Below are 27,116 nucleotides of genomic sequence, written 5' to 3' on the forward strand. Positions count from 1 at the left end.
TTTCACCTTCCGCATCCAGCATCTTCGGGATGTCCAGGTACTTCTCTGCCACATCGAAGGCCGTGTTCAGATTTGTCAGTGGGTCATCCTAGGGGGAGAAGAAGAGGAAGAAGAAGGCAGGTGAGAGGCACAGGAAGTCTCTGCCTACCCTCATCTGGATGATCGCCAAGGTGCGGGGAGGGGGACACGTGTGCGCAGCTGCAGCCCCGCCCCGGCTCAGTCCTCCGTGGCCAGCTCGGGGTGTACAAGGCTGGCCTCAGGGCCAGGGCTTGCTAGCTGGGGGTTTTAAATGCCATCGTTCCTCCTCAAGCCTCAGTTTCTGTGTCAGAGAAATGGTGACGAATACTGGCCTGCAGCCCACGAAAGACGTGTTACGAAATGTGAGCTAAAAATTTTAAAATACAGAATTAAAAAAAAAAAAAAAAAAAAAAAAAAAAAAAAAAAAGGCAAGGAGATCCTGCTGCATAGCATTGGGAATGATAACTAGTCCCTTATGATGGGGCATGATAATGCGAGAAAAAAGAATGTATACATGTATGCGTAATGGGTCGCCTTGCTGTACGGTAGAAAATTGACAGAACACTGTAAACCAGCTCTAATGAAAAAAATAAAAATCCTTATTAAAAAAAAAAAGAATAAATTTTAAAATACATAATTAAAAAAAAAAAAAGAAAGAAATGTGAGCTCAGAACAGGGCAACTGGGAGCCAACATGGTGTCAGCTCTGCCATCAGCTGGTGGATTGGTCAGTAACCTAACTCAGTCTCCCCACCCATGACTCAAGAGTTGGACCAGAAGGCTCTCAAGCCCCTCTGGGGTCACATTCCATGAAATTCAGGGGTTCCTTCACATAGCCCCAGGCGTCTGACTATGCTCTGGCTTCTGCTATCTTCTCGAGAAAACTTCTTGGGGACCGATGAGGAGGAGGGGAAACGGGGCCTTGGGCACGATCAGTGGGACCGTGAGATGGTGCAGCCACCGTGGGACACAGGATGGAGCTTCCTCAAAATGTTAACCCAGAACTACTGGAATGCCTTAGCAATCCCACTTCTGGGCTACCTATCCCAAAGCCCTGAACACAGGGGCTCGAATCATCTGTATGCCCATGTTCACGGCAGCACCGGACACAAGAGCCAAAAGCTGGAAGCAACCCAAATGCCCACTGACAGACGGGCAGATGTGTGGAACACTATTCTGCTGTGAAGGAAAAGAGATCCTGACACATGCTGCAACAAAGATGAACCCTGAAAACATTATGCTAAGTGAAATAAGCCAGACTCACGGGGGCAAATACTCCACAATTTACTTATATAGGTACCCACCCCAGTGGTCAAATTCAGAGGCAGCAAGGAAGAACAGCAGTTGCCAGGAACCGGCTCGGGGGGGAGTGGAGAGGGATGGTTTGAGGGGTTCAGAGTTTCAGTTCTGCAGGAATGGAGCGTTCTGGAGAGCGATGGGCGGTGGTGATGGTTGCACACCAATGTGAATATAATTAAGGCCACTGACCTATATGCTTTAAAGTGGTTTAAGGGGTACATTCTATATTATGTGTATTTTACAAATTAAAAAAAATTTTTCATATGGAAAAAAAACCCACAGCTTAGCAAGGACGTTGCTTGCTGGGTCTCCCACTCTCTTCCTGGTTCCCCAGACGAACCTAAAGTGAACCGGTTTGGTCAGCTGAGAACTCAGTTTCCCCATTTGCTAAGGTGAGAATCACAGAGTACAAAAGGGTAAATGGGAGTTCCCTTTGTGGCTCAGTGGTAATGAACACAACTAGTATCCAGGAGGATGAGGGTTCGATGCCTGGTCTTGCTGAGTGGGTTAAGGATCTGGTGTTGCTGTGGCTGTGGCATAGGCCAGCGGCCACAGCTCCAATTCGACCCCTAGCCTGGGAACCTCCATATGCCACAGGTGCAGCCCTAAAAAGCAAAAAAAAAAAAAAAAAAAAGATAAATACATTCCCTTGAGACACCTTCAAGATGAAACTGCTTAAAATAGAGGAGGTGGAGTCCTTCTGAGAAAGTCTCTGACAGCTTCCAGAATGATGAAAACCACTGCCAAGCTGCAGAGGTCATTTCCTGCCAGAGCCTTAGGCTGGTGACCTCAGGCCCCCATGCCCACCTCTAGTGGGTGCCAGAAGGAAATGTTTCCCGGTGTGAGCCCTTGTCTCTCCCCTATTCCCAAGCACCAGAGGCTCCAGGAACCTCTGTGCTTTCTGGAACGAATCCAGAGTTCAGTGGGAACAGGTCTGTGCTAGGATTTGCACTGGATTTTACTGTTGCTACTGAATTAAAGAGAAGGGAAGACAGATACAGAGACATGGGGAGAAATGAAAAGACACAGAGACGGACAGCGGGTGGGGAGAGAGCGGGCCAGGGATCAGACATAGACCCCTGGAGTCTGTAGTGTGTGTGTGTGTGTGTGTGTGTGTGTGTGTGTGTGTGTGTGTGTGAAGAGACTGAAGAGCCACAGTCAGCATGGACCCCGCTTTACACAGGGGCGGGGAATAGGTGTGCACTAACGGGCTGCTGCCATTCCAGCACGCCCACGCAGGGGCACAGACACATGCACACCTGTCACCAAAGTGCATCAGCCAAACAGCAGGGGGGCTGCATGATGATACCTTTTAAAAAGCCTCCACCTCTAGGATTCCTGGCTTGGCCCTGTTTGGTTTAGCCCCGCGGCTTTCAGGCATGTCAGTGGGACTCTCAAATTGATTTTTCTTTCTTTGCAAAGCGTCTGAGTTAGAGGACAAGGACCCCATCCACATACACCTGGACACAGCCACACACAGAGCCAGGCAATAGCCTCCAACGGCAGGTGAGCCCTTCCAGGTGGGCAGAGGCCCAGCCTCAAGCTTCAGGCCCAGCTTAGAGTTTCTGCTTGTTTGCTTCCTCGCAGACCCTTTTCGGCAGCTCGCTCCCCCACACCCCGAAATGGGGGGTCTGATGCCGCAGAACAGCTCCAGCACGGGCAGCAGCAAGCCTCGCCTGGCCACCAGGAAGCAGCCAAAGCCTTCCCTGTTGGCACAGGCAAGGTGGGGGACCTCACTGAACTCTCAAGAGTCAAGGTCAAGGAGATAAACACTTCCTTTTCAGTCACTCTGAGAAGCCCTTTGCCGAGAGATTCAAGCACCAATGTTGGTGACATTCCAACCTGAGTTCCAGGCCATCTACTGGGGGCCCCTCCCCGGATGCCTGCACCATGAGACCTCCTGGTGCCAGGATGGGCTGAGAGGGAGGAGAGCTGAGTACAGTCGGGGGGTCTTGGACAGGCCTCTTCAAGGTCAGACCAGTGTCCTCTAACCAGTCTAGACACTAAGAACCACAAGGAGGCTACAGACACACAGCTCCCACCCTGGCCTGGCCCTCCACACACATGCTCAAAAAAATCCCCTAGCAGCTTCACGCCAAATGCATAAATGAAATCAAGAAGCAGCAGAATCTCCCAGGCAAACTTCAACAAGAAGGGAGCCAATCCATGGTGGGAACCTGCCCGGGACAGCACAGCAAGCCCCGGGCAAGGCTGGGACAGACGCCTCTAGGGATACGCAATATCTTAAATTATGAAAGTAATACATGCACCTTGCGCAAGCCAGGAAAACAGAAGGCGGAAATGCCATTTCGCATCCCATCACTCTCACAAAACTGCTATGGTGGTTCTGATGTTTTTCCTGGCAGGTTGGGCCCATCAGCAAGTGCATACATGCTACACACACACATACTGAAGCAGCCCTCACGGAAGAGGTGTTTTTCTCATACTTCTAAACCGGCTGTCTCCCCACCTAGTCTGAGACCGACGCCGCTCACACCAGGCCGTGGGCTCTCAGAACAGGGGGCCCAGTCCTGGCCTCCCACCCCTCCTCCAAGGGGGACCAGCCGGGTGGGAGCTGCCGGGGGAGGGGACAGCGATGGCGTGTCAGGGGAGCACACGAACCTTCCGCAGCTTCCCATAGTCAATCAGCTCGGGCCGGTGTCGGTGGATCAAGGCACAGAAGCCCAGGCCGTCCTTCCAGCTGCCGGTGTGGGGGGAGAGAGAGAGGGAGGCAGGCTGGTGAGCAGGGGCCGAACACAAGGGGCAAAGCACTAAGCAGGCATCTCCCTTTTTTCCAGACATGCAGACATCAGCCTTTGGAGCAGGAGTTGGGAGAAGATAGGGTGGGACGCCCTGAGCTGAGTCTCTGTGGGGCTGAGACACCTGCCACATCCAACCCTATGCCCCACCGAGGTCTATGGCTCTCGTCTGCCCTGCTCTGGAGCCCCAAGCTGCAACTTCTGGGACACTCTCCTAGAGGAGCCCCAAGAGCATCAGGCAAAGAGGAATCAGGAAGTAGCCGGGGGGGGGGGGGGGTGAGGCTCCTCACCAGGAGGGAGGGGGCGGCAAAGGGTCAGGGACGCTCCCTTCCCAGAAAAGTGACTTCTTCCCCAGGGCCCTCTGTTCTGTTCTAGAGCTGAGACTAACCCACCCAAGGTGGCCGGGGGTCCTTAGGGGAAGCAGCCCAGGTCCTATGGGAGCCCCTCCGTCCCCAGCCACTCACCTTATGTGGAAGTTCTGGATATTGACATTCTTGTAAGGGGCTGTCTTTCTCTGACACCACAAGAGCAGTCCTTCCTTGGCCGAAGTCTCTGTGGGGAAGGGGACGATGGGCAGAGGGATCAGTGGGCAGGCCCGGTGGAAGGAGGGGTGTGGCCTCATGGGAGGCCCCACTGTGACCACAAGGTCTCTGCTTTGTCCCGGAGGGTCCACACAAAGACCCCTAGGTTTCAACCCAGCTGCTACCAAGCTATCCAGTCTATCTCCTTGACGAAGTTTGAGAAGTTATTTGAGAAACACAGAATAAGCTGGGAAGCATTTCGGAACTGGCTATGTTATACATTTAAATACTGAGAAAATGATCTTTCAAACTTCCAAAATATCTCCCCTTCACTCCTTTTTATTCAAAGAAATGGCAACAATACAAAATATATCGGCAACTGATGTCAGGTGGCCACTCTGAGGAGGAAGGTTTGATTGGTCTGTGAAATTTAAAATCCAGGAATCTTCAGGTAGGGGCAAAGGGGCCTTTGTGAAATGCACATAGCCATGTAAGGAGAAAGCATTGGGACCCATAGTAGAATTTAGTGTTCGTCTCAAAAAAATAAGGTTTCTTTATATAGAATGCATGGATCAACATGACACATGTTGCTGTGTGTATAAAGCAGACATGGGTCTGTAAGGTAAGGCAGGTGGGTATCTGAGGGGACTCCAAGAGCTCCCAGAGCAGGAGGGCTTCAAACCACACCGCCCCCATGTGTTCATGTCTGTCAATTGCAGGTTATGGTACCCAGTGAAGTGGGTTTGTAGATAATCTCATTTACTTTCATTTTACAACATGGACTTTAAAAATGATGTTAAACAATTCCTGAGAAGATAATTTAATCATTCAAGCACAGGAAGACTGTTTTTAAAAAATCAGCAAAGCTAATTCTTCTGCTCTTAGTTCAAGCTCTTTGTCAGTTACAATATTAAAACCGTAACAGCTTAATCAGAGTTGACAAGAAGTCTACTCCAAAGAATAAACCCATCAAGAAAGTTATTTGAAAAACAGATTTTTATCTATTATCACTAACATGAACCATGCCCTATGTGACAACTGTGGGTATCTTTTTACCACTTCAGCCCTAAATACCAGGTATCTATAAACCAAACTTAGACCTTCAAGTCACTGTATCACCAAGCGTCAAACCAAAAGTTCCACAGCAAAGCAATCTAATCCACTGTTCTCATTAAAAATTATTCTGAGGAAAGATCTTTTTAGGATTTGATTTCCAGGCCATTAAAATCAACAAAAATGTTTTAAAAATACCTCCATCTCATCTTTTAAAAATTTGTTTTGGTATGTGTATTTTATACCATGCATTGCAATACGTGAATATAATTTATTACAAAATAAACACATATTCTGAGCTAAAGCTCAAAACTGCTGGAGTGTGAAATCAAAAGTTTAGACAGCAACGAGATCTTGCTGTCTAGCACTGAGAACCATATCTAGTCACTTACGATGGAGCATGATGGAAGTAATGTGAGAAAAAGAATTTATACATGTATGTGTGACTGGGTCACGTTGCTGTACAGTAGAAAACTGAGAGAACACTGTAAACCAGCTCTAATGGAAAAAATAAAAATCATTAAAAAAAAAGTTTAGAGAGATCACTGCCCCAACTGTTGGTGGTCCCTTGCACATCTGCAAAGTGGCCACCAGAGGGTGCTGTGGGAGCAAAGGGGAGGACCAGGGGTCAGCTTGCTCTCCCATCAATCCCCCTACTCTGTCAAATTTAACAACCTAAAAGCCAGCTGGGGTGTTTCCCCACAACAACCTTCAGCCTCCTTACAGTGAGGGGTTTCCCTGGGGCCAACACACCTGAGACCAGCACCCCAAACAGTTCTTACTTCTCTGTAGACTAGGAGAGACTAAGAGAGAGAGGACAGAGGCCAGCAATGGGAAAGCAGCTCAGGCTGTGGCCTGTGACCAAGGGGCCCTGTTGCCCCAGGGTCTGGGGGAAAGACGTGACGGTGAAAGCTCAGGAGAGGCAAAGAACAGAGCAGAAGACCTACCTTCCACGGAGATGTCCTGGATGGCAAAGCGGAGGATGATGGTCCAGATCATGCCCAGGGTCATTTTCACGTTCCCATCCACGATTTCTATGGCAACAGCAGCAGGACACATCAGGATGGGTCTCAGCAATTCCCTGAACACCCAACATCACTCCAACACCCAAGGTCGCCCCAACACCCAAGGTCACTCCATGCACCACATAGGAAATCAAAGATCACACACTCCCCTCCTCTACAGGGAAGTCTAAAAACTGGTGCCATCATATGCACTGGTGCCAGGAGGGAAGACTACTTGGGGGTGTCTTGGGGGCACTAGGAGAGTGTGATCGCTTCAACTGGATGCAACAGGAAAGGCAACAGAGAAGGGGGTGTCTTAAACCCTGGTGGTGCCCCTCAGCCTAACGGAGAAGAGGGAGAGGATTTCTACACCATCACAAATGTCCAGGCACCTCTGCACAAATGCAGCTTTCAAAACAGTCAACCGCACCTGGAAAGCCAGGGCAGGCAACACACAGAAAAAGATTTGTACACTACCATCTGGAAGGAGCCACTAATTCACAACTCATCCTTATGGTGCCATTAGTTGGGCTTTTTGAATTACTATTATTCAAAGAACAGCTTCAACACTCGACTTCTTTCCATTTATCTACTGGTTTCTGAATGCCACGACTTACTGTTCCCTCCTAAGTAAGTCACCTGGCTTCTCTAAGCCTTAGCATCCTCATTTATAAATTGGGGTGAACTTATAAAGTGGGGTTGCTTGCTCTATGTAAGGTCCAATGAGATAATGTATGCAAAACTCTTTGCAAATGAAAAAGCACTTTTCTGTAAAAGGAGTTAAAGAGATGAAAGGATAAAGCTGAGCCAGAGCCTTATAAAACAAAACAAAACAGAAAAAAAAAACAAAAACAAAGAGCTTCAAGATCACAACTAAGAGATAGCCCACTAAATTCAATCTAAGCAGCACTTTTTAGACTTTTTTTTAAATGCCAAGGGGGTCGGGGGAGGGAGTGGGATGAACCTGGAGTTTGGGGTTAGCAGATGCAAACTATGACATTTAGAATGGACAAGCAATGAGGTCCTGCTGTATAGCACCGGGAACTATATCCAGCCTCTTGGGACAGACCAGGATGGAAGATAAGGGAATTATATCCATGTATGACTGGGTCACTTTGCTGCACAGCAGAAATTGGCACAACACTGTAAATCAGGGAAGCAGGGATGACAAAGATCAATAAACTGGTTTTTAAGGCACCTAAGATACAGAGTCATTTGTGGGGTCTTGGGGGCTGAGCGCTGACCATCGAATGCTGGTTTTTACATCTTCACCTGCTTCCAGACATGAGACGGTCCCCTGGCCCCATGGTGAGGTGCTCTTGCTTATTTTTTTTGCTTCCTACCTCCAACACTAGTTTTAGGGGACACCCAACAAAACCAGGAGAAGGGGAAGCTTCCAGAGGTTCCTGATTCCCTGAGCCCACGTCCACTAGGGTTTGCTTCCCACACACCCCTTAAGCAAGAGTGGATTCCACTGAGGAAATGAATGCTAAGATTCCATCCCCGTCCTCAAAAGAGAGGGCAAAGTGGCCTGTCGCTGAAGGACTCACAAGAGACAGGCCCTGGGCAATGAAGTCTGGCCACAGCTGCTTCTGCGGGGGTGGGAACCTCTGCCCCGCTTGCATCAGGGTGCTGAGCAAAGGAAGCACAGGGTCCACTTTGACCTGGGACAGGATGTAACTCTTCCTGCTACATGGGGGGTTTAAATGCCCCTCCCAGAACCCTGGGCCTCAGCAGGGCAATGACCCAGGCTGGAGAGGACCTGGGTTAGAGAGACAGGGAGCTGGAACAGCTTGTGATCCTGCTCCTCAACTACAACGGCCAGCCTGCACTTTGCAGAGCATGCTGGGGGGGGAAGTGCGGTCAGTCAAGAATCAGTTCCTAAGCAGAAACGGACAGAACACTGTAAATCTATAATGATTTTTCTTTCTTTTTTTTGCTTTTTAGGGCCACCCTTGCAGCATGTGGAGGTTCTGAGGCTAGGGGATGAATCGGAGCTGTAGCCGCTGGCCTGCACCACAGCCACAGCAACACGAGATCCGAGCCACATCTGCAGCCTACACCACAGCTCGCAACAAGGCTGGATCCTTAATCCACTGAGCAAGGCCAGGGATCGAACCCGCAACCTCATGGTTCCTAGTCGGATTCGTTAACCACTGAGCCACGACAGGAACTCCTGTCCCCCAGATTTTAAAGTGAAAAATCCTTCTCATGCGCTCTCTTCCAGTTAAATCCCAACCCCTCACCCAGGTCAAGCCCCGACCTCATCAATCTCATTTGACCTTCCAGAATCAAATATCACACGAGAAATCTTAGAGGTCTATTCTAAGCCCTCCCCACAGTGTACCCACTCCTTGCTTCCAGCCTCCATCTAACACCTGCTTGGACGGGGAACCCATTCTCCTCCCTAAGCTGCGTGTCTCATCCACAGTCAGCCTGCCCATCGGTCTCCCTTTCAGGCCTGATTCTGCCAGAGTCAAGTCCTTGCCACATGTGGTAGTCCTTCAAAGGTCTGGGGTCTTTCACCCAGGCCAGGCTTGGTCCCCCTGGGACCCCAGCCAGGATGGCTGGCAACGTCTCCCCCGACCCCAATTCCAGGAGGGCTCGTTCCAGGTGATCCACTCCACTGTCTTTCACAGTCCATGTCCGTAAACTCCCTTTCATTAAAATCAACAAAACCCATTCGGGGCCTGGTCCAGTTTCCTGGCTCAGCAGAGCGGCCATCCTAGCATCTTGGTGCTTGGCTTGAGACAGGAGAGAGGATTTCAAAGAGGGAAGCTCAGCTTAAAGACAGCAAGAAGGTAGGGAATGTCTCATTTCAAAGGAGGCTTTAGGAGTTCCCGCTGTGGTGCAACGGGATCAGTGGCATCTTGGGAGTGCTGGGATGCAGGTTCGATCCCTGGCCCGGCACAGTGGGTTAAGGATCCAGCAGCCATGGCTCAGGTCACAACTACAGCTCGGATCCAATCCCTGGCCGGGGAACTCCATACACCGGGGGTGGCCAGAAAAGGAAAAAGAAAAATTTTTAAAAAGGAGGCACTAGAAAATCTTTTGAGAAGTAAGGCCCCTGTGAAAGGAACTAGAAAACCGTGGCCAGGGAGGTGAGGTGACTTTCTGGAAGATGACAGGTGGTGGCAGAGTTTACGTCTATGTCTGTCTTTGCTCATCTGCAGCCAATCTGATGTGAAAGTTCTGTCCCGGGCCCCTGCAGAGAAGGCAGCGATGGCTTGGAGCGATCAGTGGGAAGAGGGTTAGACCTCAGCTCCAGAGTCCAAGCCCCTGGGACTGAATCCAGGCTCTGCCATAAGGAAGCAGTCAGGCCCAGAGTCTGTGCTCACCGTACTACACACTTCCCTTCCAGCAGCTTCTCTGAGCCTCAGTTTCCTTGGCTGTGAAATGTGGCTGGTGATACCCCTCCTCCAAGCCCGTGAGAGCAGCCTGTCCGGCCAGGCACATATCTGGAAGTCGGCTAGTGCTATTCTCGCCCATCTTCTTCTTTCTTCCTCCCTTTTGGTATTCAGAGTCTTAAAATATATATACTTAGGTAGTTGTTAAATTTTCCTTTCTAAAAATCTGGGTTTCCGGCTGCTTTTAAAACAGTGGATAGGAGTTCCCGTCGTGGCGCAGTGGTTAATGAATCCGACTAGGAGCCATGAGGTTGAGGGTTCGGTCCCTGCCCTTGCTCAGTGGGTTGACGATCCGGCGTTGCCGTGAGCTGTGGTGTAGGTTGCAGACGCGGCTTGGATCACGTGTTGCTGTGGCTCTGGTGTAGGCTGGTGGCTATGGCTCCGATTCGACCCCTAGCCTGGGAACCTCCATATGCCGCGGGAGTGGCCCAAAGAAATAGCAAAAAGACAAAAAAAACCCAAAAAAACAAAAAAAACAAAAACAAAACAGTGGATAATCTAACAACGCCGGATGTGCATTTCCACACAGCAGCGACTGGTTAGATCTGCCCCGCTTAGAAAGACATGCTCTCCCAACTTCTCCCCAGTCCCCACTCCTCCCTCCTGCTCACCCCTGGCCCACCTCACACATCCTCTACTTCCCTGCTCCAGGGGGCATCTGAGCTTGCACCTGACCACCTGAGGGGCAATTTCTTAGGCTTCCCATCCCTGGTTGGTTGAAACTTTCTGCCAGCTCTTTACTCTTCCCTAAGAGAACAAACTATTCTTATTAACAGAGACTGTTTTCTCACTCACAAAGTCCCATGCTGTGTGCAAGCCCTTCAAACATTCATTGAGCGCCTACTGTGTGCATTATGCTGCTGAAGCTGGGGCCACAAGGATGTGGTCTTTGCCTCACAGCTGAGGGGGTGGGACTCATCAGGAACCACCCACGATGTCTTCGAGTACTAGCTGAGTCCCTGATAAGGCAGAGGTCAGCAGGCATTTCCTGTAAAGGGCCTGATAGGAAATATTTTCAGCTTTGCAGGCCATATGGCCGCTTTCGCAACTATGCAATTCTGCGTGTAGCAGGAAAGCAGCCAATCACACATAAACAAATGGATGTGCCCATGTCCCAGTATTTACAGACACCCGGGTCAGCAGGTTTGACCCCATAAACTGTCAACCCCAGTGTGCAAGTTTCTCAGTTCGATACTGACCCACAGACTTTGAAAAACTTATGGTTTCCTAATGAGACAGGTTGGGGAGGTGGGGGAATGCACTGAGGGTTTGGGATGGAAATGCTACAAAATTTGGTTGTGATGACTGTGGTACAACTATAAATGTAATCAAACTCATGGTGTAATTTAAAAAATAAAAAATCATCCTGAAAAAAAGGGGGAAAAAAAGAGCAACATCGAATCCCTCAATTCCTAGAAAAAATTGGAGGGAGGACTTTAAAGCCATCAACAGAGAAGAGATCTGCTCCTACGAACCTCCTGAAGCAAGAGCCCCCCCACTTTGCAAGGAAAGGCCACCCTGTGGGGGCCCTTCTCTGGAGTCACACAGACCTGGATTTGAATTCTGGCTTTGCCACTTGCTGATGATGGGACTCTGGACAAGCTCATCTCATTAGGCATCTGCTTTCTTATTGCAAAATAAGGCTCATAATTACAGCCACCTTCTTGGGCTATGGTAGGGATTAAATGAGGTCACCGCTACAGAGGGCTCTGGCTCAGTACCTGCCACAGGGCAAACGATCAACAGTCACAACCGGGGTCAGATCTTCAATGAATGAATGAATGAATGGACTCTAGGTACGCCTCACTTTTTGACCTCTAGCAACCACTGAATCCACAGGACACAGTACTGATGGGACCAGATGATGGGTTGTTCTTTTTGTTTGTTTGTTCGTTTTGCCACGCCTGTGGCATAAGGAAGTTCCTGGGCCAGGGATTGAACCTGCACCACAGCGGTAACCAGAGACGCAACAAAGCCAGTTCCTTAATCCGCTGAGCCACGAGTGGACTCATTGGTTATGGCAGTTTATTCTCATCACCTCAACTCTCCCCCAGTCCTTCAGAACCAACACAGTGCACACAAGAAATTGTGTACCTCCTTTTAACTATGAAGGAACATGCAAAGAACCGTTTAGACTGAGCTGTACACAATTTTTTTTTCAGTCGAAGGATAGTTGACTTACAGTGTGGTATTGGTTTCAGGTGTATGAACAATTCTTTTAAGTTAGGGGCAAAGAGTCAAGAAGCTGCAGGAGTGCTGTTAAGAAGGTTCCTAAAGGAGTTCCTGTCTCGTGCAGAGGTTAACGAATCTGACTAGGAACCATGAGGTTGCGGGTTCGATCCCTGGCCTTGCTCAGTGGGTTAAGGATACAGCATTGCTGTGAGCTGTGGTGTAGGTGGCAGATGCGGCTTGGATCCCACGTTGCTGTGGCTCCGGCGTAGGCTGGCGGCTACAGCTCTGATTCGATCCCTAGCCTGGGAACCTCCATATGCCATGGGAGCAGCCCTAGAAAAAAATACAAAAAGACCAAAAAAAAAAAAAAGAAGAAGGTCTCGTGGCAGCCACCGTGCTGGCTCCAGCCAGCCAGCATCTGCACGCTCTCCCCAGACCCCACAACTCTGCTCGCAGCCGGGCCTGCGGAAGAGGGAGGTGACCTTCCACACACGCAGACCCCACAGCGCTAGGACTCAGCGCGGGAGCTGCCACAGCGCAGAGACTAGAAGGGAAGTGCTGGGGAGGTGTCTCTACACGGAGGAGCCACCGGTTGACCAGATGTCGGTACAGGGAGCACCACTTCCGAATGCCCCCCGGGGAGGTGTGGGTCTAGGGGTCAGGCTGCAAAAGGCCAAGAGAAGGGGGCGGGGGGAGAGGGGGATGCAGAAGATCTAGCTCTGGGGGCGGGTGGCCAGGAGGCAAACTCACTCACCTTCGGCTCCTATGGACACCAGCTTGACGCCCTTGCTGGCTATGAAGTCCAAGGCCTTGTTGACGTTGGAAATCTTGTGCACTCTCATCTTGCCTCTCTCCGGCTTGGCCAGGCGTTCACCTAAACACAGAGAGGGAGGCATTGGCAGTGAGATGCTGTCCTCTCACGGCTCAGGTCCACACCGCTTGCAGCTACTCACCCAGTCTGTGTTAAGCCCCTAACATGCGTCCGGGCTAAGACTGGGGGGTGAACAGAACAGCTTGCTAACCTCATGTACTTATGGGTCCGGGGGAGGGACAGACCCTCAACACAGAAACACACAAATCAATACACATCAAGGAACACACACCCAAGACGATAAATGCTTAAAAGAGAGGCTTAACAACAAACTGCAGAGGAAGGCAGGTACCCTCGGGCAGTCACAGGGTGATCTGAGAAGGCCTGTGGGTGGGAGGCAGCCAGGCCCAGACAGCAGGGAATGGTGATCCAGGCAGAAGGAACAGCATATGCAAAGGCCCTGACTCCTAGCCGAGACTGCTCTGGCCTGGGAGGGAGTGTGAGTTCCTCTAGAGTATTTTGCACGAGTTCCCTGTGTGTTGAGGTGGCACTGCCACAGCATCCCTCTCTCATTTGAGAACTGCTGCTCCGTCTGGGTATCGCCTCCCAGGGATCACCTTTGGATCAGCTCCAAGCTAACCCTCCCCATCACTCGCCAGCCATCCCCCCACCCCCACATCCAGCTTCCATGGGGGAGCATCTGATGTTCAGCCTTTAGGGTGAGAAGCCGCGGGAAGGAGTGGTTAAGAGCACAACTCAGTGAGGTCCAAGGATCTCCTGAAACTATCTGCAGAGGTCAGGGACCCGCAAAAGGCTGAGAACCACCATCCTAGAGCCTGAAACTCAGGACCCTGGCACCCGCCATGGTCTCCGGCCCCGCCCAGCCACCCTTCTCCAGCAGCTTCCAAGCACATCAACAGTCAGGCTGAGAGATCTCGAGGGGCGGGGCGGTCCTGATGCTGGGCCATGCCCACCCTGTCAGAGCAGCACCTCTCTAGGGGACCTCCCAACTCCCCAGGGACCCCCCAGCTTTTAGAGCACAGACTTCCTGCCACAGCTGTGACTTGGCCTGGCAGCTCCCAGGAAAGCACAGCTGGGTTTTTATTATGTAGCCACTGCCCCTTCTCTCTGGCAAGGTGCCCTACTGCCCTCCTATGCAAAGGGGCTTCATTTCTTTAAATTTTTTTTTTGTCTTTTCTAGGGCCGCACCTGTGGCATATGGAGGGTCCAAGGCTAGGGGTCTAATCGGAGCTGTAGCCGCCAGCCTACACCACAGCCACAGCAACGCCAGATCCGAGCAGTGTCTTGGACCTACACCACAGCTCACAGCAATGCCAGATCCTTAACCCACTGAGTGAGGCCAGGGATTGAACCTGCAACCTCATGGTTCCTAGTCAGATCTGTTAACCACTGAGCCACGATGGGAACTCAGAAAGGGGCTCCCTTGAGATAGAAAAGACGGAGGTAGTGATGTATCTTCCCTGAAAGGCTGTTCCTGCTAAAGCCTCAGCCCTTAGGTCCTGCTAAGGCTGAGCCCGCCAGCCTGCCCGCCAGCCGCGTGCACTGGCTAGAACTGGGCTTGTCCAAGACAGTGGAGACAGCAAGGACAGTGGTTCTCAAACTCAGTCGGCACAAAACCACCCAGAGAACCTGGCTAATTGCAGCTGTCTAGGCCCCTCCCCTGCCTCCTGAGTTTCTGAGTTAGGAGGTCTGGGGTGTGGTCTGGGAATCTGCCTGTGGTCAAGCGGTCCTGCTGATTCTGGTGCAGGTGGTCGAGGGACCACACTGGGAGGACCTCTGCAGGCAGCACCCCTTCCTTCTCCCATCTTCCTACCCATCTCCAGAGATGCTCAAGGAGGAAAAGGCAGTATCTCTGTGACTCTACCTCCCCCTGCGCCAGGCAGGAGATGCGCTCCATCACAGATGAGCACAAGCTGGCCCTTTCGGAGGGAGCACCTGGTGGTTATGCAGAAAGGCCCAGCTGGACATTCGGCCACTCTAGTGTTTGCTAAACATCACTGTGCCAAGTACAAGTCTAAGCCCTCAGGACGCAGATGAGACCACCCCTGCCCCAAGGTGCTCAGTGTACAGTGGGGAGAAAAACACAGGAGCCAAAAATGATCCTGCCATGTGGGAAAGGAATCCATGGGGTGTTCTAAGAGCCCAGAAAGGGCAGTCATTCAAAGCAGGAGGCCAGCAGTGGTGATCCGGGAAGCCTTCCTGGAGGAAGTGCCTAAGCTGAGTTTCGAAGAATAAAAAAAGAACAATGCCAGGTTGGTTTCAACTCAGAAAAATCAGAGGAGGACTTAGGGATGGACACTCTAAAGGCAGTTAGAAGAAAACATATGGCAGTTCCTAAAAAAATTAAACATAGAATTACCCTAGGTGCAGCAATTCCACTTCTGGGTACATACCCAAGCGAATTGAAAGCATAGACTTGAGCAGATAACTATACGCCCATGTTCTCAGCAGCATTATTCACAACAGCCAAAAGGCAGAAACAACCCAAGTGCTAATTGACAGATGACTAAATAAATAAAAAGTAGAGTATACAGGAGTTCCCACTGTAGTGCAGCAGAAACAAATCTGACTAGGAACCATAAGGTTGTGGGTCTGATCCCTAGCCTCCCTCAGTGGGTTAAGGAGCTGATGTTGCTATGGTTGTGGTATAGGCCGGTGGCTACAGCTCCAATTGGACCCCTAGCCTAGGAACCTCCATATGCCTCAGGTGCGGCCCTAAAAAGAAAAAAAGAAAAAAGAAAAAAAAAAGAGTATACATACCAAAGAATATTATTCAATCTTAGAAAAGGAACTCTGATACATGCTACTTCATCGGAGAACCACAAGGACATGATGCTAAATGAAATTAAGCCAGACACAAAAGGACAAATACTGGGCGCTCCCTAGGGGTTTAATGGTTAGGACGCAGCACTTTCACCGGCCGGGATTTTTTTAATCCCTGGTCTGGGAAATGAGAGCCTACATCAAGATGCTGCATGCCATGGCTCAAAATAAAAGAAACAAAAGGACAAATACTATATGATTCCACGAATGTAAGGAACCTAGCACCGACAAATTCAGAGACAGAAAACAGAATGCTGGTGGCCAGGGACTGGGGGGGGGAGGGGAACAGGGAGCTGGAGTTTGTTTGTTTGTTTTAAATTTTTAAATTTTTTTTGTTTTTTGTCTTTTTGTCTTTTCTAGAGCTGCTCCCACAGCATGTGGAGGTTCCCAGGCTAGGGGTCCAATCGGAGCTGTAGCCGCCAGCCTATGCCAGAGCCACAGCAATGCAGGATCTGCGACCCACACCACAGCTCACGGCAACGCCAGATCCCTAACCCACTGAGCGAGGCCAGAGATCGAACCTGCAACCTCATGGTTCCTAGTCGGATTCGTTGACCACCGAGCCACAGCGGGAACTCCTGGAGTTTAACAGTATGGAGTCTCGGTGTGGAATGAGGAAGAGGTCTGGAGATGGCTGGTGGTGATGGCTGCACAATGTGAAAGTACCCAATGCCTCTGTGTACAGGGAAAAATAATCAAAATGGGGAGTTCCCATCATGGCTCAGTGGAAACAAATCCAACTAGTATCCATGAGGACGCAGGTTCGATCCGTGGCCTCGCTCAGCGGGTTAAGGATCGGGCATGGTCGTGAGCTGTGGCATAAGTTGCAGATGCAGCTCAGATCTGGCATTGCTGTGGCTGTGGTGTAGGCCGGCAGCTACAGCTCCGGTTCGACCCCTCGCCTAAGAACCTCCATATGCTGCGGGTGCGGCCCTAAAAAGACAACCCACCCCCATCCCACATGAAGATTTCATCCCCAACGGAAATATTTTGAAGTACTGGGGTGGGGGGAGGCCATCAGAACTTGTACAAAAGCACAGAGAACCGAGCACCCTGTCTGGGGAGGACTGCATGCGTGTGGCAGAGGGTCTGAAGTCTGGCACCTTTTGGGGGATAGTTAGTTGAAATCAAAGCAGGTGCCAGCTCACGAAGGATCCTACTGGCCAGGCTAGGGAATGCCAGCGCAAAGTCCCAAGGAGGCACGCAACAGCTTCAAGCAGGGAACAGTGCAACCATATCTGGGCCGTTGAATGGACCCTCTGGCTGCGGTGCGGGTGAAGGAGGGCCGTGGGAAGGGCGGAGCTGGGAGGAGTCAAAAGCCTCTGGGCATCATCTAGGTGAGAGCTGAGGCCACACTGACACCGGGAGGAGCAGAGGTAAGAGGATAACAGAAGAAGGAAACAAGAATGAATAATACTTGACGAGTTCCCTTCATGGCTCAGGGGTTAACGAACCCAACTAGGATCCATGAGGACGAGGGTTCGATCCCTGGCCTCGCTCAGTGGGTTAAGGATCCGGTGTGGCCGTGAGCTGTGGCATAAGTTGCAGATGCGGCTCTGATCCTGTGTTGCTGTGGCTCTGGCGTAGGCCAGAGGCTATGGCTCCAATTCGACCTCTAGCCCGGGAACCTCCATATGCTGCGGGGGCGGGGGGGAAGGGGGGGGAAGAAATGGCAAAAAGACAAAAAAAAAAGAAGAAATAAAGTGGGGACAGGCATCCCAGAGGAGATATTGCGCCAGACATCTGGACACATGGGATGGATACAGGCAGCTAGGTAGCAGTGGAGCCAGCGTTTGGAGATGGTCAGTCATAGCTGCTTTGCTGACCACAGAATCCTAGCATTTGGAGGAGACATCATCCTTCAAATCCTTTATCAGATGAAAATTGCGCAGGCAGAAATGCAGTGACTTGTCCAAGAACACACAGATGGTTGGCAGCAGAGCTAGGACCAAGCCTCGTCTCCCCGTTTGAATTCACACCTCTCACCCTCAACTTTTTTCAAGAGCCCCAGAGCCAGCCATGAACAAAAACAGAGCAGGAGCCAAGGTGTCAGGGCAGTATTTCCAAAGTTGCAGAACCCAGTGGGCAGCGCCTGATCCCGGGCCACGGTGGCCCTGCCCCTCTGGCCTCACCTCTGCCCTGGCACTCCCAAGGCCAACGGTCCAGCTCACCTGAGATGACCTCCAGCAGCAGCATCAGCTTCAGGCCGTCCCGGAAGTCCTCCTCGATGTTCTCGATCTGCGTGCCTGCCTTCCGGAGGTGGGAGTTGCACCATGCTGTGAATGTCTGCGCAGAGGAAAGACGAGCAAATGGTCAGGCTCTCCCACAAGCCACATGGTCTGTGAGGCCCTCACAAGAGGCCTCCGTGGGTCCCCAGGACCTGTTGGCCTCATGTCATTTTCCTGATTGTTCTATATAAGGTACTGGGCAGGCTGGTAGTCTGTCATCCTTGTTGGTCAACACCTCTAATGGTGCCAAAGAGGGCGAGAAACCCACTCAGCGGAGCTCATAAACCTCCCAGCGCAGTCTCCTTCACCTCATCGCAGGGCAACAGCGAAGCAGTCACCATGCAGGGCCAGCGGCATGAGTGGGCACCAGTTGGATGGACACCTGCCTTTAATGTCTCCCCTCCCAACCTTCTTCCAAAAACATCACACACCCCCCACACTTAGAAGTGGCACAATTTCATTCTGAACAATTTACATCTTAGATTTTTTTTTTTTTTTCCACTTTTAAGAGCCATACCCACAGCATATGGAGGTTCCCAGGCTAGGGGTCGAATCGGGGCTACAGCCGCCGGCCTACATCACAGCTCTCGGCCACGCCAGATCCTTGATCCCCTGAGTGAGGCCAGGGATCGAACCCGCAACCTCATGGTTCCTAGTCGGATTCATTTCTGCCAGTGCCACGACGGGAATTCCTACCTCTTAGATTTTAAGGCTTGGTTTGGAGCATCAGTCATAAGGCAGAGTAGCCCAAAGGCAAAGTACTCAGTCTCATGAACCCCTTAGGGCAAACACCTCCTTAAAATCCTTGCCCATCTGGCAGTCAGCTAAGGGAGAGGATTAATCAGTTTTGTTGGGAAAAGCATTCAGAGGGACAGTCAGGACAAGGAGAAAGTGCATGTATGTATATTTGGGGTGAAAGGTGGAGGCACCTTAAGCTGCAAAAGCATGAAGAAGAATTTCCAGAGGAGAAGGTAAGGAGATCAAATGCAAGATCATCAGCATTGTAATTTTCTTTTTTTTTTTTTTTTTTTTTTTTTTTTTTGTCTTTTTGCTATTTCTTGGGCCGCTCCCGCGGCATATGGAGGTTCCCAGGCTAGGGGTCGAATCGGAGCTGTAGCCACCGGCCTACGCCACAGCCACAGCAACACAGGATCAGAGCGGCATCTGCAACCTACACCACAGCTCACAGCAACGCCGGATCGTTGACCCACTGAGCAAGGGCAGGGATGGAACCCGCAACCTCATGGTTCCTAGTCGGATTCATTAACCACTGCGCCACGATGGGAACTCCAGCAATGTAATTTTCTGATCTGTATGAGGGCAATGATCAGGCAGGCCACCAACCAAGCAGCTTTGTGTCAAGAGCACCCCCTGTTGGCTCACGTGAGGAACAGGTGGATGCCACAAACAAGAGAAATAAATGCGTATGCTTCAATTTCACGAGCCTATCCAAACAAAACTTGGGCAAGGGTCTCTCTCCAGCTGTCACAAACAGAGAGCAGGGCTCTCCTGCTTTAGAGCCAAGCCATTCCTTGGCAACTCCAGACTTCTCTGCACCAAAGGGCGCTTTCAACTAGATGGGGGCTCAAGAGCCCGTGTTCAGTCCCCCACAGCTGGGCTGGCCAGCTCTCTCTTCCCACCTGCCCTGCAAAGCAGCAGTGGTGAGAAGTGTGTTATTCATCATACCAGCAGTAACCACACCGGAAATATTCCTGCTCCTCCCCAGAAAGGTCACCAGATGCATGACCCCATCACTCCACTTCCCCTGGCCCTGGGGAACTCCAAAGCGAAGTGGCAGTGAATGGGCAGGGAAGGGAGGAAAGCCACACCAGTGGTGACTGGGGAGAAGAAATGGCTGCAGAGGTTTATAAGCAAGAGCCGACGAGCCTGTGAGCAAGAAGGGGAGACATCAGTCCACACAGATGGGGAAAGAGGGGCTCATCATGACACCCCCAATGCTGGGACTCATCCTTAAAGCATGTCTCACTGGGAATTGCCCAACACAGGGCACACCTCTCTCCCTGCCACCCCATCTCCACTCTGTAGACCAGCCCACTCCCATGGTAGACAGAGAGGGGTGTGTGCGGTCCCAAAGTTCTGCTAAGCCTGGCACACAGATGGGACATGTGCCAATTCCCCAGCCTGGAATGTCCTTTATGTCCTGCTTGGCTAACTCACACTCATCTCCTCAGATCGGGCCAAGACATCACCTCCTCCAGAAAGCCTTCCTGACAGCCACCCACCGCATCGGGGTGATACGTGAGTCCACCACACCTCGCACCCACCCCATCATTGCCCATATTCCATTGCATGGGGGCCACTGGTCAGCTTCGCACCTGGACTCAATGCTCAGCCTAGAGTCTCAGGGCACGGCAGTGAACAAAACACCCCGAGTCCTTGCCCTGTGCAACAGACATTCTAGTGGATGCAAAAATGAGACAAATGGGAGTTTCCGTTGTGGCTCAGCAGGTTAAGAATCCAGCACTGTCTCCATGAGGATGCAGGTTTGATCCCTGGCCTCGCTCAGTGGATTAAGTATCCAGCATTGTAGATCACAGATGTGGCTCAAATCCAGATCCAGATCCGGTATTGTCATGGCTGTGGCACAGGCTGCAGCTATAGCTCCAATTCGACCCCTGGCCCAGGAGCCGCGGGTGCGGCCATAAAAAAGAAAATAAAATTGAGACAACGGGGTGAAGGAGCAAAGTAAGGAACCCATGCAAAGCGGGAGGGTCCTGGGAGATCCAACCGCACCTGAACGGCATCAGGGCAGAGGGGTGACGGGCCAAACACGCCTCTCGGGACCCTCTGGAGGTAGAAGCCCAGAGGAAAGGGGATGCAACAGGGCAAGAAATACTCAGTATCTCCTGCGGTCCCCATCCCCTGATGCTGGCATTGCAAACCTAGCAGGGGCTGAGGGACTACTTAGTTTTTCTTTTCCTTTGGTTGTACTTTTTTTTTTTCTTTTTTGCCTTTTACGGCCCCACCTGCGACATTTGGAGGTTCCCAGGCTAGGGGTCTGATCGGAGCTGTAGCCACCGGCCTGCCTACACCACAGCCCCAGCAATGCCAGACTGGAGCCACGTCTGTGACCTACACCACAGCTCACCACCACGATGGATCCTTAACCCACTGAGCGAGGCCAGGGATCAAACCCGCCACCTCATGGTTCCAAGTCGGATTCGTTTCTGCTGCGCCACAAGGGAAACTCCTGCTGTACATGTCTTGATGCAAAAAATATTAAAGGATTTCAAAAATCTTTAAAATAAATATAGTTTGTGGTTCCTTATTCTCTCGCAGCTGCTCTCTGTCCACATAGGCGCTTCTGCCCAGGTGTCATCACACTCTAAGTTCACGGCAGGGCGGGGCAGGGTGGGGCATTTACCACCGTCAGTTATTTCCACAGCCTTTGCTCTCTTCTCCCTCCCGGGCCCTCACCCAGCCCCTGCTTGGGGTCTTCTCGGGAGGGAAGGAAGTAGATCCCCCCAGCAGCTCAAAGGGATAGTTTCAGGTCCAACAAGGCCCAGGGCCTGGTGGGAATCGGCAGCACCCCCAGCTGGGAAATCTGTTTACTACCCAGTCGTTGGGGGTGGGGGGGGAGAGGAAGGAGGAAGAGGCCGGGTGTGTGTAAAAAAGATACCACTTTTGCAAAGAGGAAAAGTGCTGTTGAAAGCAGCCAGCCCCACTTCCTGGAGACGCCAAGGCCCGGAGGCTGAAAAGCACCTGTGTTTGCCCAGATTCCAGCCCCCCATGCGCACCCCCCCCACACACAAAGCCGGGTGTCTGAGGCTGCACTTAGCTAAAACCCCCAAGCACCCAGCCCGGCCCCCACAGGTAACTGCCATGAAGGGGGCCTCCAGCACCTTCCCCGCAGGAAGCTTCCCCCAGCAAGAAGCACCCAGCTCGAAGCTCAGGCCATAGAGGAAAGGGTGGGGTAACTCAGTGATTAAGTACATGCACTTGGGGGGAACCAGATGCGGTTCAGCGCTTAGATCCACTCTGTACCACCGTGTGAGCCACAGACTCACCTGCCTAAACCTCAGGTCCCTCAGCAATAAAGTAGCGGAGTGGGAGCACTTCACAGAAGTCAAGGGCATTAACTAAAACATGTTTCAGGGGGACCTGCCTCTTAGAAGGTGCTCAATAAATGGTAAGAGGGAGGAGAAAAACTAGCTGCCCTGGAACCTCCCTGGGGAGGGGCCTCAGAGGTCCCTGCCCTCTGTGCTCCCACCCCCACCTCCTCCTTGCCTCCCACCCCTACAAGCGCTGCACTGGGTCCCCAAGATGACACCTTGTGTCTGAGGACCCTCCTTGACCAGGCGCTGATGCATTACAGGGAGAGAGGCTGTGACTTTGACGGTGGCCTGGTGGGTCCCCAGCAGAGGAGGCTGATGGGGCCAAGGAGGGGAGAGCAGGGCCAGAGGCGAGGTCCTCCACGCACACCCCCTCCTCCAGCACGGGGAGGCCCTGGCCTTGACGCCCCAGCTCCCACAGGATGACAGAGGGAGCACCCACCCCTTAGCAGGAGGAAAAGCCAACAGCCATAAGGAATGCCCATGGCTAGAGAGCCCGGACACCCCAGCAGGGTGGGCACTGCTATGCCAATAGGGTTATGGTCCAGCCTCATCTAGATAATGGGCAGGGGGCCATTTTACTGCCTCACCCCCAATCAGGCCCTGCCCTAGCTGACTTCCCCTGCTCTGGCGTCCCTGCTCTGGCTCACAGCCAGAGTAAGGAGACAGGAGGAGCTTAGGGGCCTTCAGTGGACTCACTCTGAGCTCAGGGATGCAGACGAGTCTCAGGAAAGGGCCCGGGTACCATGCTGGAAGTGCTCCCAGAGCTACGGTGAGGGCTGGGTCCCTTCTCACAGCCCCTCTCCCCACAGCCTCAAGGGCCCTGGACAGAAAGGGCAGTGCTGGCAGAGAACCTGGACTCCTGCTCAATTTCCCACTTGACCTTAAAGTACAGACCCACGTTGCATCTGGTATAAAGGGGATTTTAGGAGGCAAAGAGCGTAACTATCCTGCAGTTGTGGTTCAAGGTTGCATATGGGGCTGGCCAGGCTCCATCAGGAGGTGGGGGAGTATAGGACACCTGAGCTGGACTGAGACCCACGGAGTTGATGGAGAGAGAGAAGCATCGTTGTCTGCCTTCTCTGTGGGTCTCACAGTCCTGCTCTCACACAGAATCCTCTCCGAGCTTTCCATTACATCTTTAGCAAGTATCCTGTCCCTATACTTCCTTTAAAATGTCTTCAGAAGGCAAGTGCCTCTTAGCATATGACTCTGAGCCTCAGTTTTCACATCTGTAAAATGGGGACAACTGCATCTACCAGGCAGGACTGCAATGAAGATTAAATAAAAGTGTAGTGCATTTTACAACAAAAAAAAAAAAGGAAAAAAGATAATATTAACATATCAGTAGTGTTATTTTATGCTCTTAATAATAATATACTAATATGTGTTCAAAATATTAAATATGCAAGAAGTTGCCACTACCGTCATCATTATTGTCTAAATTTTAGATTCTGAGAGGTGTCTGAACAATCCCGCCCAGCTGGGATCTGGTTACCCCATAAGCATGAGTCAGGGGCTGAGCTTTTGAAACCAAGCAGCATTCAAGTCTTGACCGTGAATAGTGGGAAGAGGGAAGCTGAGCACAGGAAGGTCACAGGACTTGCTCGGGGTCACTTCACAGAGCAAGAATCCAAGCGATTGGAAGGATTCAATCACTCTGAAGATGACAAGGCAAAGCTCAGGCCCATCAGCTTCTAGCCACGTGGTGCTTGGACAAGTGATTCACATGGCTCTGCCTCAAGGCACCTGTCTATAAAATGGGGCAATAACAGCATGAGGCTGGTGCAGAATTCAATGAGACGATTCACTTAAACACTGAAAAGAAGGCCGGGAACACTGCTCCATAATTATCTGTCATTACTGTTACCACATAATGAGAGAGAATTATTACAAGTTCATGCTGAGCAACATATTTCATCCAAGAACGTAAAAGCTGGAAGAGATGCTTGGCATCATCCAAGTCAAACCCTCACTTTACAACTGGGGACACTTGGACCAGAGAGGGTGAGTGACTTTTCCCAGGCCACACAGCAGGGTATGTTCACAACGTGGCCTCCTGACTCCCAGTCCCACACACTTTCGGCTCCTCCAGGATAATGTGGATTTCAGGTGCATTTGCAGGCGTGGAGCTGGAAGGGAACAGCAGAACCAAAGCCAAGATTCAAAAAAGCCAGACAGGTGGGATACATCTTGTGACTCTGGTTAGCATGAGCACAGAGTCTTGAGTTGATAGACCATTAGTAGAGCTGGCATGGGATGGGCATCTTTCTAGGGGCGGGGGAGAGAGGTGAGCAGAGCAGAGCCCCAGGGAAGGCAGGCAGCTGCCCAGAGGTGGGAGATCATTCTAGATGGTGAGTAGATTAGAAACATGTCTTTGAGGGAACTCCGGTACCTGGGGCTCTTCAACTAAGAGAAGAGAAGAGTGGACTCAGGGATCATCCCCAATATCTGAAAGACCCTCCCATGGACTGGTGAATAAACATGCTGGGTACAGCCCTGGGCAAAAAGCAATGATGTGGAACCTGACTCTAGAGCGAGACTGACTTGGATCTAATCCCATTTCTGCCCCTGAGTAACCTTGGGCACGTGACTTCACTTCAACCCTCAATCTCCATATCTGTAAAATGGGTATAATAATAGAACACGCCTCCAAGGCAGTGTGGCTCAACACAGTGACACGTGGCAAGTCCTAAGCACAATCACCCACCCCTAAGGCTCAATAAATGGGAGCTACTATTATCAGGATGAAGCACAGGAGCTGCAGGGTTCAATATAATAAAGAAGGGACCATAGGCTGGATGCACAGTGTTACCCGCCAAAGGCCTGTGCTTGGTGAGGGTGTCTGGAGAGGATTCAATCAAGCATCCCCTGGGGGCTGAGCTAAATAGGTCCTTTTTAATGCTCATTCTCCGAGAGCCTAAGGCAGCCCTCCAAAAGTTGGTTTAGAGACGTTTGAAGAGTTCAGTTAGACCAGGAGTCACACACTTCCACGTCTGAGCAGTTTCTCAACCTCAGGACCATTTTTTGGGTCGGTTACCTCTTTGTTCAGAGTGTAGAAGCCTGTCCTATGCCTCACAGGATATTCTGCAGCATCCCATAGGGTCTGCAGCAGACCCTACGCACTAGAGGCAGGTAACATCCTCTACCTCAAGTTGTGACAACTAAGTATCACCCCTGGTTGAGCATCTAGTCTACAGGAAACAAAACACATATGCCATTAATAATAATAATAATAATAACAATAATAATAATAATAGCAGCAGCTAACAGCTGTTGAGCCCTTGCTCTGCGCTGGACCCTCTTCTGCGTGCTTCACCCCCTTAACGCAATCTTCACAATGACATGATGAGGCCCGTGCTATTACGCTCCCCATTTTACAGATGGGGAAACTAAGGCACAAAGAGGTTTAATTAAAGGGCAAAGGGAGTTCCCTAGTGGCGCAATGGGTTAAGGATCTAGCATTGTCACTGCTGTGGCTTGGGTCTTCTGAATGCCATGAGTACAGCACCCCACCCCCCAAAAAAGGGTCAAGTGTAAGTAGAGTGGAAGAGGGAGACCAAAAAATAAAAAGGAGTAGGACTGGTGAGTCCTCCCCTCCAAGTGTGCTCACGCATTCTTCTTCAAACAGTGAACCTCTCGGGCTATCCTTTGGGGTTCCGCTAAGGAGAAACATGGGCGCAGAGAACTGGTCACAAGTGTACAAGCTGATCAATGGCACCAGGAACACAGCCTCAGTATCAGAGAAGGGTGGTGAGGGGGCAGGAGGAGTCTCTCCGTGGTTCCACATGGGAATGTGGGTTCTCTGGTGCCAGATCTCCAACAAACAGGAGATAGAGGAGTTCCTGTCGTGGCTCAGTGGTTAACGAATCCGACTAAGAACCATGAGGTTTCGGGTTCGATCCCTGCCATGAGCTGTGGTGTAGGTTGCAGACTCAGCTCGGACCCTGCGTGGCTGTGGCTCTGGCGTAGGCTTGGCAGCTACAACTCCGATTAGACCCCCAGCCTGGGAACCTCCATATGCCACAGGTGCGGCCCTAGAAAAAGGCAAAAAGACAAAAGCAAAAAAACAAACAAAAAAAACCCAGGAGATTGAAATCTGGAGAGAGAGAGATATATATATGTATATAGATATTATGATATTAGATATGTACAGACCTATATATATGTGTGTGTGTATATGCATGTAGATATTATATTCGATATGTACAGATGTATATACATGTGTGTGTATGTGTGTATATATGTATACAGATATGTATGATATTAGATATGTATAGCCCTCTGTATATGTGATATAGATATATAGATACAGATATACATATCCCCCACCTCCGCCTCGTGCCAGCAGCATGTGGAAGTTCCTGAGCTAGCAATTCAACTCAAGCCACAGCGGTGACAACGCCAGATCCTTAACTGTTATGCCCCAGGACATCTCCATAAACTTTTTTTTTTTTTTTTTGGTCTTTTTTTTTGTCTTTTTTGAGGGCCGCTCCTGCAGCACATGGAGGTTCCCAGGCTAGGGGTCTAATCAGCTGTAGCCGCCAGCCTACGCCAGAGCCACAGCAACGCCAGATCTGAGGCATGTCTGTGACCCACACCACAGCTCATGGCAATGCGGGATCCTTAACCCACTGAGCAAGGCCAGAGATCGAATCCACAACCTCATGGTTCCTAGTCAGATTCATTAACTACTGAGCCATGACAGGAACTCCAACTTTTATATTTTTAAACACTGGTACAAAATAAAAGTAAGACCTCCCTCAACCCCACAAAAGATATGAGCAGGCTAAATCTGAATTCAAACTGGCAGGGTCTCCAGTTCCACAGTGGGAAAATATGAAACCTTTCTAAGTCCCCCAGCAAATAGTTCCCGCACAGGAATGTACGGTGTGTGTGTTAACACAGCACTTAGCCGACAGCTGTGC

At 51.0% G+C, this 27,116-nt stretch overlaps 1 protein-coding gene across 6 annotated transcripts in view; it reads right to left on the reverse strand.

Moving 5' to 3' along the window:
- Positions 1 to 27,116, reverse strand: part of ACTN1 (actinin alpha 1) — a 102,779-nt gene that overhangs the window by 25,733 nt on the left and 49,930 nt on the right. For all 6 annotated transcript variants that reach the window (XR_014809074.1, XM_084966573.1, XM_084966572.1 and 3 more), the window contains 6 exon segments: positions 18,059 to 18,173; positions 12,987 to 13,106; positions 6,597 to 6,683; positions 4,540 to 4,627; positions 3,939 to 4,017; positions 7 to 88 (listed from right to left, as the gene is read on the reverse strand). Coding sequence is in view for 3 of the 6 variants with exons in the window: in XM_084966573.1 (XP_084822699.1) it covers positions 7 to 88; positions 3,939 to 4,017; positions 4,540 to 4,627; positions 6,597 to 6,683; positions 12,987 to 13,106; positions 18,059 to 18,173 (571 nt within the window). In the remaining 3 variants the exon portion in view is untranslated.

Source organism: Sus scrofa, chromosome 7 (genome assembly GCF_054392235.1).
Source record: "Sus scrofa isolate SSC_HxYL_T2T_F1_AM1 chromosome 7, Sscrofa_HxYL_maternal_Yorkshire_Landrace_v2.0, whole genome shotgun sequence".
NCBI classification, from domain to species: Eukaryota; Metazoa; Chordata; class Mammalia; order Artiodactyla; family Suidae; genus Sus; species Sus scrofa.